The 16547-nt window shown below is 37.1% G+C and overlaps 1 protein-coding gene across 1 annotated transcript in view; it reads right to left on the bottom strand.

Annotated features, from left to right (window-relative positions):
* The window catches only part of ARMC1 (armadillo repeat containing 1), a 48752-nt gene that overhangs the window by 28928 nt on the left and 3277 nt on the right, over window positions 1-16547 (bottom strand). Inside the window, exons 2-3 of the mRNA XM_004372561.2 lie at window positions 15463-15683; window positions 11120-11211 (exon numbers count right to left, since the gene is read on the bottom strand). Coding sequence (XP_004372618.1) covers window positions 11120-11211; window positions 15463-15645 — 275 coding nt within the window. The 5' untranslated portion in view covers window positions 15646-15683. The remainder of the gene's footprint in view (window positions 1-11119; window positions 11212-15462; window positions 15684-16547) is intronic.

The following is a 16547-nucleotide window of genomic DNA, read 5'->3' as shown; positions in this document are numbered from 1 at the left end:
ATTTGTGCTGTAAACTTACACCTAAAGCACAAAAAAATTAAAAAAAAAAAAAACTATAGGCAGAACTAACAAATAAGGAAGGAAAAAAAACTAGCAAGCAAGATAGTGGAAAAAAAAAAAACAGGGAATGCAGAATATTTAAAACAGTGTAAGTACAAAAGTAACCACAATAAGAATACTTCAAATCTTCCTAAATATCAGAATAAATCTTAAAAACAAAAGAAAACTTCATGCAGAGAAAGACTCACAGCAAGCATAATGTAATATACATGGTAACTATACAAAAATATGAGTTAAGGTGAAACACATCAGTCACGTCAATAAATACAAATGGACTTAACTCACCAATTAAAAAAAAAAAGATTTTAAATTTGGCTCACAAAGCAAGACACAGCTAAAACAAACTGAATCAGAAATACAACAAAGGACAAAGGTAGACAAGACAAATGGAAACAATGAGAGCGGGGGTTGTGATGCTAGTATCAGGCAAAGTAGAATTCCAGCTCCAAATTCAAATCCAAGCATTCAACATAACAAAGGATACATTTTTAATCCTAAAAGACACACTTAACAATGAATATATGTTATGAATATCTATACCTAATAACAACATTATATAGAGAGAGAATGATAAAGCAAATATGGTAAAACGCTACAATTTGGGGGAATCTAGGTGTAGGATATGAAGGGACTCTGTACAATCTTACAACTTTTCTGTAGGTCTGATATTATTTAAAGTTTTAAAACACACACACACTTGCATGGTAAAGATGTGACATCAAAACACTCATTTAAAAAAAATAGTTATCCCTCGATAAATGGCACTGTAGATTTTATTTTTAAATATTTTCTAATCTTTTTAAATAAACCACATACTACATAATTGTACTAAGATTTTAAAATGACATTTAAAAAAGTAAAGGGACACAGAAAAAAAATCATAAAGAAACAAAGCCCGTAAGGCCATGATCTTGTGGGACAATCCAGTCAGTTGGCATAATATAGTTCTTAAAATTTATGTTCTACCTCCCAGTACGGTAAGTTGTGTTTAGGGTCTTAAAAGCTTATGAGTGGACAACTAAGATACAACTACTGGTCTTTACTCATCGGGAACAAAAGAGAAAAAAGGAAACCCAAGAATCAAAGAAGGAACTGGACTTCAGGACTAACTGTCTACATGAACCACTGCCTCCTTCACCTGGAGACCAGAACTAGATGGTGTCAGGCTACCACAACTGAATGCTGTGATCAGGAACATAATAGAGAAATCCTGATAAAGAGAGAGAAAAATGTGGAACAGTACTTCAAATTCTTAATGAATCCAGACTTACTGGACCTAATGAGGCTGGAGGAGTCCCTGAGACTATAGCCCTGCATTACTCTTCAAACCCTGAATTAAAACTATTTCCCAAAGGCACCTTTAAACTAAGTATAACAGTATAGCCCAAAGAGTAAAGATTATCACCCTGGAGTATTGCATTACTTAAAAAAAAAAAAAGTTATCTGTGTAAGACCAAAGGGTGGACAGCTACTGTAACACATAGATGAGAAGGTTGGGGGAAGGAGATAAAGTAAACAAGTGAAACATCTAGAACAGAAATAACGAGAATGTTGACACAATGTGAAGAATTTAACCAATGTCGGTGATCATTATGTCTAGAAATTGTGGAATGAGAGCGGGTTTTATTGTGTATTATTTTCACCAACAATATAATAAACTCACACTTTTCATCCACATCAAAGATTTTAGCAAGAAGAATCGATCACCATTTATTATAGCACTGTTTCAAAACTCAGAATTTTAGGAAGTTCCCCAGAAGAAATGAGATATTTTAAAGTTAAGATGCCATATTTTATTAAAGCAGTTTTTATGTATAGTGTGCTTTGTGTTAGATATTTATAAGTGTTTTATCAAAGCGCATCTTATATCAGAACTATGACTCTTGAAATACCAAATAGCAAATGTCTTAAATTGGATTTAGATGTTCTCCTAAATCGAAATTTTGAAAATTCTCTTCACAAAGGGATCCAGGGCTAAAAATACAATATAAAAAGTTCTAACCTTTAATGACTAGTTTTATGAAAGAGACTAAAATTAGGAAATAATCCCAGATTTATTTTGAGTGACAGAATTTAAAATTCACTTCACAATTAACGAACTGAAAGTAACGATGACTTTGAAATCAATCCAATTGTCAGTCTGTAAGCACCAATTCAACCTCAGTGCAAGTAAAGCTTGCTGCGAACATGTTAAAACCCCAGTAAAATTCTACAGCAGAAAGCATAATATGGTAATTAAAGGGCAAAAATTTAGCATCCGTAATTTCCCTATTACAAAATATTCTTCCCTGCTTCTCATGTGAAGAACTACCTCCACTCTCCCCACTTAGTTCTGTTTTTGGGTTTCCCCATTGACCACTGCCAGGCGTAAGGGTTCTCTTCAGTTAATAAAGTAGCATCCCTCCACAACGGATTTTCTTTGCTCTCTGGAGCTTTCTGAGGTATGAGAATATCCTGGTACTTCCTTAGTTGCATCATTCCACAGCAGCATAACTAAATTTCCCCCTACCTCAGTACTCCTAAACAGAGAGATGCTGATCTGAAAGTTTGCTTCTAATCCCGTTCTTGGTGGCTGGCTGGCTGGCTGGCTGGCGGGGGGCAGCCACATCAAAGACAACAATTAGGGTACATATATCAATCTCTTGTGATATGGCTTACGAGGAGACCTGTATAAGAATGGGATGCCAATTAGGTTCATAAGCCAGTTAAATAAGGATAATGATAAATCAATCATCTGTATCTGGTAACACATGTCAAAATGTAAAATAATGCCCAAAAAACAGATGTTTACAGGGTCTTCTCTGTTATGCAGATATAAAACTCACCCTGCTCTATAGGATAGATAAGAAAAAAACTTTTTATTTCGATTTTTTAACTTTTTTAATAGAGGTACCCAAAAGAAACCTTAAGAGATAACAAAAAAAAAAGTTAAACATGCTGAACCAAAACCTGATACTAACACTTCACAAGGTCTTGATGTTTACAAGCCAAAAGACATCATCTTATTAATCTTCTGATAAATCGCACTAAGATAACATTCAAATATAAACTCCTAAGATTATTTTGGTAAACAGAGGTGACTTTTAAAAAGCTTGAAAGGTAACCTTCAAATCTGAGATTTCCAGCAGCAAAGTCAGCTGCAAAATGTATATAAAAGTTATTACATCATATTTCTACTTTTGGAAATTGGTTATAGGACCAAATTATAACAGAATATGGAACGGATGTACAGCTGCTTAAGGAGCCCCCGTGGCGCAGTGGTTAAGTGCTCAGCAGTTAACAGAAAGGTCGGCGGTTTGAACCCACCAGCTGCTCCGAGGGAGAAAGATATGGCAGTCTGTTTCCATAAAGATTTACAGCCTTGGAAACCCTATGGAGCAGTTCTACTCTGTCCTATAGGGTCGCTATGAGTAGGAATTGACTACAACAGGTTTTTTGGTTTTTGTTTTTGTTTGGTACAGCTGTTTACTACCAGAGGTGCCAGCAACAACTATCATATTATTCTCAAAGATACATTTTATTTGAATTAAAAAGATGGGCCACTTGCGGCAGCCAGGGAGGTACGAGGTTTGGATCTCCCTAAAGAAAGAACTTGCCCTTTGGCTGCAAAAAGTATAGTAAGTAGTACAGCTGCCAGCTGTAGGTGGTTTTGGGATCCACCACAGCACTCAACCCAACCCAAGGCTACCATCTTCCTGGGGAGCAGCCAGCCAACGACCAAGCAGTGAGGGGAACTACTACCTGGCCATTTCTGTCCAACGCGGACTCCTCTTATGGTCAATCTTTGCTCAGGAGCTCCCCCCGGGGTTGGCCAACGCTGTCCGATCTGCACTGCAACCCAAGGCTCTCTATGCCTTATTCTGTTTCCTCTCCATTTCCTTTCACAGATGTCAGATCTCATGTCAATCTAAAGATTCTCCCTGCCCAATCCTGCTTCATCCCCCTTTATTTTTACAGACATTACCCCAAAATAAGCCTCTTCCATTTCTAACTCCATCTCAGGATCTGCTTCCCGGGAGACCTGAACAGACACAAAACTTCTCTTACAAAGATACAAGTAGTTTCCCAATTATTTTATAGATACATCTCTCACTCTCATACACACATACATTCACAAACACAGACATAACTATGACCCAACAAACTTAAAAAATTGTTTTACAGGTAGAATCTATGGTATCTCCAAAACTTATACTAAAACTCTTAAAGTTCAAATTTAAAGTATATTTAAAAATGTCAATATTATCTGTAATCAAATTTCCTACATCTTTTTATTCTTACTCTGTCATTTTTTAAAAATGTCATTTTAAAATCTTATTCAATTATTTTCAATTTCAATAACCAAATCTGTTAAGGAAATTAAAAATCCCTACAGAAGCATCTATATTATGCCTAAACCTTTCACTGTTTACCACAGACCTAATATGCCAGTTAAAAGATTAAAAATTGTTAACTATATGACATTAAAGCATGGTGTTGTTAGGTGATGGAGAGTCGGTTCCGACTCATAGCAACCATATGTACAAAAGAATGAAACACTGCCCGGTCCTATGCCATCCTCACAATCCTTGCTATGTTTGAGCCCATTGCTGCAGCCATTGTGTGAATCCATCTCATTGAGGATCTTCCTCTTTTTCACTGACCCTCTACTTTACCAAGCATGATGTCCTTCTCCAGGGGCTGATCCCTCCTGATAACATGTCCAAAGTACGTAAGACAAAGTCTTGCCATCCTTTCTTCTAAGGAGCATTCTGGCTGTACTTTTTCAAAGACAGATTTGTTCATTCTTCTGGCAGTCCATGGTATATTCAATATTCTTCATCAACACCATAATTTAAATGCATCAATTTGTCTTCAGTCTTCCTTACTCATTCTCCAGCTTATGCATGCATATGACACAACTGAAAATATGGCTTGGGTCAGGCACACCTTAGTAATCAAAGGACTTCTTTACTTTTTAACACTTTAAAGAAGTCTTTTGCAGCAGATTTGCACAATGCAACACATCGTTTGATTTCTTGACTACTGCTTTCATGGGCATTGATTGTAAACGAATCCAAGTAAAATGAAATCCTTGAGAACTTCAGTATTTTCTCCACTTATCATGATGTTGCTTAGTGGTCCAGTTGTGAGGATTTTTGTTTTCTTTATGCAGAGGTGTAATCCATACTGAAGGCTGTAGTCTTTGATCTTCATCAGTAAGTGCTTCAAGTCCTCTTTGTTTTCCACAAGCAAAACCGTGTCATCTGCATATTGCAGGTTGTTAATAAGACCTCCTCCAATCCTGATGCCTCGTTCTTCTTCATATAGTTCAGCTTCTCTAATTATTTGCTCAGCATACAGACTGAAAAAGTACGGTGAAAGGATACAACCCTGGCGTATACCTTTCCTGATTTTAAAACACACAGTATCCCCCTTGTTCTGTTCGAATGACTGCCTCTTGGTCTATGTACAGGTTCCACTTGAGCACAGTTCAGTGTTCTGGAATTCGCATTCTTCAAAACATTATTCATAATTTCTTATGATCCACACAGTCAAATCCTTTGCATAGTCAATAAAACATAAGTAAACGTCTTTCTGGTATTCTCTGCTTTCAGCCATGATCCTTCTAACATCAGCAATGATATCCCTCGCTCCATGTCCTCTTCTGAATCTGTCCTGAATTTCTGGCAGTTCCCTGTCCATGTACTGCTGCAACCGTTTTTGAATTATCTTCAGCAAAATTTTACTTTCGTGAGTTATTAATGATAGTTTTTGATAATTTCTGCATTCTGTTGGATCACTTCTCTTTGGAATGGACTCAAATGTGGATCACTTCTAGTCAGTTGGCCAGGTAGCTGTCTTCCAAATTTCCGGCATAGATAAGTGAGTGCTTCCAGCATTGCATCTGTTTGTTGAAACATCTCAATTGACAGTGTGTCAATTCCTGGAGCCTTGTTTTTCACCAACGCCTTCAGTGCAGCTTGGACTCGTTTAAACACCATAGGTTTTTGATCATATGCTACCTCCTGAAATGGCTGAATGTCAATCAACTCTTTTTGGTACGGTGACCTTGTGTATTCTTTCCATCTTCTTTTGATGCTTCTTGTGTTGTTCAATATTTTGCCCACAGAAGCCTTAAATATTGCAACTCCAAGCTTGAATTTTTTCTTCAGTTCTTTGAGCTTGAGAAATGCTGAGCGTACTCTTCCCTTTTGGTTTTCTATCTCCAGGTCTTTGCACATTTCATTATAATACTTTACTTTGTCTTCTTGAGCCGCCCTTTGAAATCTTCTGATCTGCTCTTTCATTTCATCATTTCATCCATTTGCTTTAGCTACTGAACGTTCAAGAGCAAGTTTCAGAGTCTCTCCTGACATCCATTTTGGTCTTTTCTTTCTTTCCTGTCTTTTTAATGACTTTTCGTTTTATGTAAGATGTCCTTAATGTCATTCCACAACTCGTCTGATTTTCGGTCATTAGTGTTCAATGCATCAATTCTATTCTTGAGATGGCCTCTAAATTCAGGTGGGATACACTCAAGGTTGCACTTTGATTCTCGTGGACTTGTTTTAATTCTCTTCAGCTTGAACTTGAGGTTGTATATGAGCAATTGATGGTCTGCTCCACAGTCGACCCCTGGCCTTGTTCTGACTGATGATATTGAGCTTCTGCATCATCTCTCTCTACAGATGTAGTCGATTTGATTCCTGTGTATTTCACCTGGTGAGGTCCACCTGTATAGTTACCATTTATGTTGTTGAAAAAAGAAATTTTCAATAAATAGATGGTTGGTCTTGCAAAATTCTATCATGCAATCTCTGGTGTTATTTCTATCACCAAGGCCATAGTTTCCAATTACTGATTCTTCTTTGTTTCCAACTTTCATATTCCAATCACCAATAATTATCAATGCATCTTGATGGCATGTTTGATCAATTTCAGACTGAGGAGTTGGTAAAAATCTTCAATTTCTTCATCTTTGGCATTAGTGGTTAATGCATAAATTTAAGTAATAGTAGTATATAACCGGTCTTCCTTGTAGGCGTATGGATATTATCCTACCACCTACAGCATTGTATTTCAGGATAGATCTTGAAATGTTCTTTTTGACAATGAATGTAACACTGTTTCTCTTCGTCATTCCTGGCGTATTAAGCCATATGATTGTTCGAATCAAAATGGCCAATGTAACTCCACCTCAGCTGACTAATGCCTAGGGTATCTATTTGCAATCATTCCATTTCATTTTTGACAACTTCCAGTTTTCCTAGATTCATACTTTGTAAATACCACACTCCAATTAATTAATGGATAACTGCAGCTGTTTCTTCTCATTTTGAGCCATGTAACATCAACAAAGGAAGGCTCCAAATGCTTGACTCCATCCATGTCATTGAGGTTGACTCTACTCTGAGGATGCAGCTCTTCCCCGGTAGTATTTTGAGTGACTTCCCACTGAGGGGCTCATCTTATGGCACTGTTATCAGATAATGTTGCGCTGCTATTCATAAGGTTTTCATTAGCCAATTTTCTAAAAGAAGATTGCCAGGTCCTTCCTTCCTAGCCTGTCTTCTGGAAGGTCCACTGAAACCTGTCCACCACAGGTGACCCTGATGGTATCTGAAATAACCGCTGGCATAGCCTCCAGCATCAGAGCAACATACAAGCCACCACAGTACGACAAACTGACATACGACAAACTGACAGAGGAGTGGTGAATTAAAACATACTAGGAACAATAATACAGCCTTATATTTTAGACAGTGGCTTAGAATTTATAAAGCATTTATATACATACTATCCTACTGGATCATCAGTTACTCTTTGAGGTAGGCAAAGCCAAGTAAAACACCAGGCTTTATACGTAAGGAAAATAAGAGTCAAAGTCTGAACTAGAATTCAAATTCTTACTTCTAATAGATTTGCCCCCCAAACCAGAAGCAATGATTAACACAATTGTTGGCAATTAGTATTTTCTGTTATTCATTCCTAACTGATCAAATGAATAAAAACGAACCAAAAGAACAACTTCAGTCTTTTATCCTGCCATATCATTACCAAATATCAACACATCATAGACCTACTCTGTAACACAGAGTATGACAGCAAATATTTTGAAAATCTCTAAGAATAAAATTAATAAAAATTTAAAAGTATTTATCTAGAAGCCAAGAATGCTAAAATATATATATTGTCGTTGTTAGGTGCTGAAGAGTTGGTTCCAACTGACAGAGACCCTATGTATGACAGAAGGAACACTGCCCAGTCCTGCACCATCCTCACAATCGTTGCTATGCTTGAGCCCACTGTAGCAGCTGCTGTGACAGTCCATCTCACTGACAGTCTTTCTCTCTTTTGCTGACCTTCTACTTTACCAAGAATGATATCCTTCTCCAGGGAATGGTCTCTCCTGATAACATGTCCAAAGTATGTGAGACAAAGTCTCGCCACTCTCACTTCTAAGGAGCATTCTGGCTGTACTTCTTCCAAGACAGATTAGTTCGTTCTTCTGGTAGTCCATGGTATATTCAATATTCTTCAACACCATAATTCAGGCATCAATTTTCTTTGGTCTTCTTAATTCATTGTCCAGCTTTCCCACGTATATGAGGCAACTGAAAATATCATGGCTTGAGTCAGGCGAACCCTAGTCCTCAAAGTGACATCTTTGCTTTTTAACACTTTAAAGAGGTCTTTTCCTGCAGATTTGCCCAATGCAATGTGTCATTTGATTTCTTGACTACTGCTACCATCGGTATTGATTGTGGATCCAAGGAAGGTGCAATCCTTGAAAATTTCAATCTTTCTCCATTTATCATGATGTTGCTTATATATTGCCTTGGAAGTCAGTTTAGATGATTCTCCACCGAAATAATTTCACTTAAAATATCTGGGAATTACAGGAGGACTTTTGTGATCACTTAAGTCAAAGAAACTGCAAGGTAAGTTTGTTTAAAAAAACCAAATAAATTAAATGGTTACTTACTATAGTTTTAAAGGCAGCATACCTTGTATATTGTATCAGATCAAGATACAAACCAAGATGTTAACCCAGAAAACTAGATTTTTTTGCTTTCAAATACAGTAAAATGTCAAAACACTCAACCTTCAATTTCTAGCTTTCTACAAGGAAATCAGCAAGGTCTAAAAAGGGAGCAAAACTAGACATCCCCAGAGACAATACGAAAACTAAAAACCGAACTTGCTGCCACCAAGTCGATCCTGACTCACAGCGACCCTACAGAACAGAGTAGAACTGCACCATAGGGTTTCCGAGAAGCAGCTGGTAGATTCGAACTGCTGACCTTTTGGTTAGCAGCCAAGCTCTTACACCACTATGCCAAATACAGTTGGATAGATTTAGATAAGAATGTGGCCTCTCTATATTTTCCTCACCCACAAAACCAAGTAATAGCTATCAAACCTGCCTCAAAAAGTTGTAAATATCAAAAAGAGATAATGTATATGAAAATCTTAGAAAAAATAAAGGTATCGTTAAAAACCATCCATTTCCTCAGAATATGTGGCTACTTGCCTCCATAAACAACTGCCTCCTTTGCCATGAGACCAGAAGAACTGCATGGTGCCCAGCTACCATTACTGAAAGTTTTAATCAAAGATTCTATAGCGGAATTCTTATCAAAAGAGGGAAAAATACTCAAATTCTCATGGAATTCAAATTCTCATGGAATCCTGACTCTCTGGAGCCATAAAGGCTGGATAAACCCGAAATCTACTGCCCTAAAATAATCTTTAAATCTTAAACCAAAAATATCCCCTGAAGTCTTCTTTAAACCAAACAATAGTTTAATTTAATTAGTAAAGAGCATCTGCCTTGAAATTGTGTTCTTTTAAAGAACTAACTACATAGGATTAAACTGACAACAGCAACTCAGAAGGTTAGAAAAGAAACTTACAGGGCAGTAAGTTCATGTTAGTAGTGGACAAATAACTCTGGAAAGGAGGGTGAGAATGGTTGCACAGCTTGAAGAAAGTAATCAATGTCACTGAATTACACGTGCAGAAATTGTTGAATTGGTGTATGTTTTGCTAGGTTGTAGAGCCAATTAATGTAGTTGCTGTCAATAAGTGGTGTACCTGTAAAAAGTTGAACTGGCAATAGTTGTCTAATAGATATATTTACAATGACCAAAAAAAAAGTAGCTGCTGAGGCTGCTTATGTACAACCAAACACCTGAAGGGATCTGGTTCCTTGACTTGGAGGTTTAAGGTGATGGTTTCACGGGGCATCCTAGTTAACTGGACTAATAACATGTTCAGTGCTGGTATATCTACTAGTTTGTTGTATAGTGCCTGCGTCTTAAAAACTTGCAAGTGGCCATCCAAGGCACAACAATTGATCTCTATTCACCTGGAGCAAGAGAGGAAGGAGTTAAGAACAGGAGGATGAAATCAGCTGGAAAGGAGGGTAAGAATGGTTGTGCAACTTGAAGAATGTAATCGATGTCACTGAATTGTACATGTAGAAACTGTTGAATTTATGTATGTTCTGCTGCATATATTCTCAACAACAAATTATAAAAAACAAACAAAAAAATTCATTTCTTAAAAGTCAAGTCAACTGGCTCTAAGTCTCCAAGACCTGTCAATGATGCTTATTAACCAAAGACCTTTTTATATCCATAATCTTGATGAAGCTTCTTTTGAGAAAGACCAGAATGAAGTAACAAAGAACTTCGTACCATTAGTATTATACTGCATGTTTTCAAATGTGGTTAGTCACTTGTTACTCTTGTTAGCAAATCGATTTACAAATACTTTACAAAACATCATACAAAGTGGGATTTTCTTTAAAAAAACAAAAATTATTTATCTAAGTACAGTGATTATCAACATTTTAAATAAAATCTAAACATTTTCATAAAGATTATTACTATTATCAATGTTTAGGAATAATCAGACATTAACCATCAGAATACTTTTGGACATATAACCTACAAGAGTACACCATTAAGAATGAAAATTTCAATAAAATTATACATTAATAAACAGTACACATTTAACAAAAAAAATCCATTTTTCTACTGCATCAGGAGACACTATATACTGTACTTACTTCTGTATAACATTTTGCAAGCTTAACATCATACCCAGTTCTCCTTTCATCTTTTCTCTGTTAGCACGGCATTCTGCCAAGTATCGAAGGGCCTACAGCAGAAATGGTAACAGGTTAATTCACATGTCCAAACTATTCAAAATTAAAACAACTTCTAACTTACTGAAAAAGGATTTCATTCCATTCTTAAGCCACCGTTATTTGGAACACCTCCATTGTAAGAATAATACATTATCTTCATAAAAAAGAAAAAGTAGAGCCAGAGGGAGGTAGGAGACAGAAGGGAAGAGGGCCAAGAGGAAAAAGAGAAAAATAGGTTTTTGTTTGTAGAATCAATAGGTTTTGAAGTGCTAAGAAACTCTTCTTTAAATGTGAAAATTGGAGCAGTCCCCTAGGGTAGAAATGATCCTGAAGTAGCTGGATCTACTCTTTGAAGTGAAGGTTCCTAACTTATTTGCAAGGTCAAAATTAAGTTGTTCCGATTTTATTTTCACCACTTCATTTTGACAATGTAAGATACAAGGAATTTGATCTCTTGTATTACCTAACTTCAGGGAAAAGCCTCAATAGCCACCATTTCCCTAGATGTTTTTCATACATTAATTAAAACAAACTGCTGAGGGAACAAAACCTTTATGGAATAAGCTGATCCTTACCTTAACACAATTCACCTTTACAATATCTCCTTTTATTAAAAACCTAAAAATGAACTATTTCATAAACTTTCTACTTTGTGAGTTAAACATTTCTAGGGTGCTTTTCTCATAATATTTACTACACATTTTCCTTCACAAGCTGCTTCTTTAGGGATTACATTTAGCTGTTCCTCCTCACTACTGCTGCCACTACAGACGTCCTAATCACTTCTCACCATTCATATGTGACTCTCTGAGGAATACCTCTGTGGACAACACCACCGAAACTCTGCCGTATCAGTCAAATGACCTTCACGTTTCCAAAACGCTTTGTCATTATCCAACACTGTGATGTCTATGAATCGCAAGTTCTGACTACAACCTCCTATTCTTTCTTCTTAATCTTCTCAATTACTCCCACCATGACTTCCACTTCAGTCCCAAAAGGAATCAACTGTTATGAGATCTACCCTCCCCCCATTAAAAAAAAAACGGTAAACAGAACAGCATATATTTAAAAAAAAATGCTTTCAGACAATGAGCAAAAGGCAAGCTAGAACTGAGAGAAGGGAAACAAGGAGGTGAGCCCTATAGTTGCCCCAGCTTACTGCTTGGAGGCAGTTTCCAGGCTGCAGCACAAGGAGCGGGAAGCCAAATACAGCCCAGCAGCCCTGTGAGCTGTAAAGACAGAGATCAGAGTCGGGGAGGCAGGAGCAGCTATAATTTGAGGAACAGAGAAACGAAGAGAAGGGAGCTACATAGCAAGAGAGCTTCAGAGATCCAGAGAGGCCAGTTTACATAATACTTGACGACCTAGAAAAGTTTCAGAGCGGGTTTTGTAAGACTATTACTTCTACTAAGGCACCACAGCCCCCAGGGTGAATCCTACTGAATAAAAACAGTATCCTCTAAAATTTGAGTCACTAAACTCACTGCTGAAAGATCACACTACAGGTGAAACTACCAATTCCATAATCCTAAATTTACTGGAAAGTAGTTTTGGGATCAGAAGTCAAAAATATTCACTCTGATGTAGCAAAGAAAAAAATTTAAAAGGGAAAAATGTAGATATGTGTGTATACTAGAGATGCTAATATTCCTGTCTGTTTTCATTTTTAAAAGACTGACCAAACCTTCTCCTAGGAGTATGCTCTCCCAGGTCCTCAGCTGCTCAGACGGCAGTGACCACCTGACTCTGTCCTCCCTTGACCCCAGCTAACAGGACCAGATTTCCTCTCCTACAACTGAACTGGGAACTCAAAAACACCAGTCAGGGGGTTGTGCTGCAGGACATGTTATACAGGGGCTAAGGAGCCGCGGTGGCACAACGGTTAAGCACTAAGCTGCTAACTGAAAAGTTGGCAGTTTGAACCCACCCAGAGGCGCCACGAGAGGAAGACCCCAAGATCTGCTCCCATAAAGATTATGGCCTAGAAGACCCTATGGGGCAGTTTACTCTGTCACACGGGGTCACTATGAGTCGAAACTGACTCAACGGCACCTCACAACAACAACAAGGCTATTATCTAGAAGCAGCCACATGGGAACTTTATACACCAACAGGTCGGCAAAGAAGGAGGAGAGAGAGAAAACAGAAGCAGACCTGGATAATGCAAAGCCCCAGAGACAGACAAAGATCAGCTCCCACGGTCCCAGGCTGCGTTCTCATCACTAGTTTTAGTCCTGCACTTTTCACTCTTTGGTTCCAGTACCCTTGCCTTCTTATAACAGCCCTTCCATCCTTCCCCCCTTAAGATAACATTAGCTCCTTTTACCTATGCTAGTATGGAGACAAGGAAAAATAGAATTTAAAAGTTTAAAAAAAAAAAAGGAAATGGGTAAGTAAATTCTGTTATCAATCCAGAAGAGTATTACACAGCTATTAAAAATGAATAAATCTTAACAACATAGAAAGTCAAATAAAAATGCAAACTGGAATTTTCTGCAGCATCATTTAACAAATCAGGAGTAGAAATGAAGAAGGTAGCCTAGTTGGACAGCCCCTTAAACAAAGTTTGTTAGTTTGCGTGTAATACAGGAAAAAAGGTCACAGGAAAGGGTGCAGTAGTAGATGACATGAGGTATGACGACATGGTAAAAAATTCACGCGTGGAGAAGGAAGAAAACGGAGAGAAGAGGGAGCTCTTAAGGAGAAAAGGGAACATGTCAATGTTAGAAATCCTCTTAAAATTACAAGGATGTTCAAATTATATAATCAATTTCTCAAGTGACCACTTTCTAGCCAACCACTTACATTTGTTACTCATTTTCATACTAATATTTTATTGGCTGAAGTAAAAACTTAGAATGACCATAAAAAATACTGACTTACATTGTTTTCCAACACATTCCTTCTGTCACTGCTACATATACTGACTCCCGAAATAAATCATTTCTTTTTCTCTCTGAATTGGAGCAAATTGTGATTATAATGACAAACGTATTTTCAATCTGGGATAATTAACCTTGTATTTGATCAAGCTTTAAAACAACGGCTAAACTAACCAAACATCTTATTGATTCCACAGACACACACCAAACTTTACCTCTAGGCTCCAGCTCTCTGAAATTTTTTCTCTTTTCTTTCTCTCATGTATTTTTCTCTTTTCCTCCCTTTTTGTTATTTTTCCTTCTCATTTTACATTAAAACAAGAAGTCTATGTCCATCAACTGATGAATGGATAAAGAAAATACATTATATCCATTTAACGGAATGTAATTTGGCCATGAAAAAGAATGAAATACCGACAAACACTACAATAGATGAACCTTGAAAATATTGTGTTAAGTGAAAAAAGTGAATCACAAAAGTCCACATATTATATGATTTCATTTATACAAAATGTCCAAAATAGGCAAATATATACAGAGAGAAAGTAGCTTAGTGGATGCCTAGGGCTGGTGAGGTTGTGAAAGGGTTGGGGGTGATACCTAAAGCGTACAAGTTTCTTTTTAAGATGATGCGGTTTTAAAATTGATTGTGGTAAAGGTTGTACAATTCTGTGAATACAATAAAAACACTGAATTGTTTTTATTCATCAATTTAAACAGATGAATTGTATGGTATGCTACCCAAAAAAAAAAGTTGTTACAAAAAAAAAAGTGCCTTTTTAGTTTGAGTATCTATCTGTACTGATATGATACAATACTCAAAATTTCTTGAGTGAAAAAAACAAGTTGTACAACATTCCATGCATATAGTACACCACCGTGTGTAAAAAGACTATATACATCCATATATGTACATATATAGTCTTTTATATATATATATAAGTCAGTTTGTTGTACTGTGATGGCTTGTGTGTTGCTGTGATGCTGGAAGCTATGCCATTGGTATTTTAAATACCAGCAGGGTCACCCATGGTGAACAGGTTTCAGTGCAGCTTTCAGACTAGGAAGAAGGATCTAGTGATCTACTTCTAAAAAAAACTGGCCAGTGAAAACCTTAGGACCAGGCAGTGTTTCATTCTGTTCTACTAGGGTTGGTATGAGTCTAAACCGACTTGACGGACCTTAACAACAACAATTTATTTATACACATACACACACGCACGCACGCACGCACGCACACATACATACAAACAGGAGACTTACTACTATTCACTCTAGCTTCTCGGAATTTTTTACCGCGTCATCTAACACTTCTTCAAATTCTCCTTAATGGCAAAAATAAAAATACTGGGACTGGAATGACTAAAGATAACTTACGAGCAAAGCTGAGTGAACAACAGAGGGGTTAGGATGGTCCAGAAATAAAATAAGGCCAGGCAGACATCCTTGATCTTGGACAATGGCTCTTCTGTTTAATGGGTCTGCTGCGAGATCCCGTAGCTGGTTCACTACCGACAGAGCATCAGGTTCTTCATTCACGGTGGAGGAGGAGGAATTCATCTTCTATGCCATACACTTGAACAAAATCTTCTTAAATTCTGTAGAAATAGTTTGCAAAATTAGTTCTAGGATGCCAAGGTATATCATGGCATTTACTAAATAACCAGGATTATAACACCTTGAAAAGAAACAGATGAATTTAATTCAAGAACTGACAATTCCACAGTTTGAGAAAAGTAAAATGAACATCAGAAACTAACTGAAGAAAATCAAGTATCTATGCATGTACAATGTTTAAAGAACATATGCCATCCTCAATATTCCAATAAATTCCTTTTTAGCAACACATATTTTAACACTAAAGTCATAATAAACAAGATCTTTACAGTTCATGCTTGTAACCTTCACTGTGCTTCCAAACTGTAGCACTGCCAATGCTTTTATTTCCTCTGCAGAACATTCCTGAGCCTAAAACAGGCATCTTGGGCTAGCTGACAACTTCTTTTTTCTTATTTATCTACGAACAAGATCTGGCACACGGGGTTTACAAAAAATAAAATCTCCTAGGGAAAAGAATTGTGTCAAAGAAGTCAGTTAACAAAGAAGCCAGGAAGGGGATCTTGCCCTGTAACTTGGGCAGTGAAGTTTGGGAGATCCCAGTGAACGGCAACTGAACCTAAGCCCACCAGTCCATCTCTGAGTGTACAGTACTCTACTGCTTAAGAGAGAAGAAAGAATAGCAAGGATGAAGTAGAATTCAAGGTAATTCAGCCTAATCTTTCATTTGATACATAAGGAAACAGTCACAGAGAAGTTGAATAATTTGTCCCAGGTCACAAAAGCTAATTTGTGTAAACTGGAGTAAAACCTTCTTTACTGTCAGAATCAATCAGCAGTGGGTTTGGTTTTGATTTGGAAACTAGTCAGTGGTCTTTCCATACAAAAAAAAAAAAAAAAAAAAA

The sequence above is a fragment of the Trichechus manatus genome, unplaced genomic scaffold (assembly GCF_000243295.1).
Source record: "Trichechus manatus latirostris isolate Lorelei unplaced genomic scaffold, TriManLat1.0 scaffold00018, whole genome shotgun sequence".
NCBI classification, from domain to species: Eukaryota; Metazoa; Chordata; class Mammalia; order Sirenia; family Trichechidae; genus Trichechus; species Trichechus manatus.
This window is presented reverse-complemented; position numbering and strand designations above follow the sequence as displayed.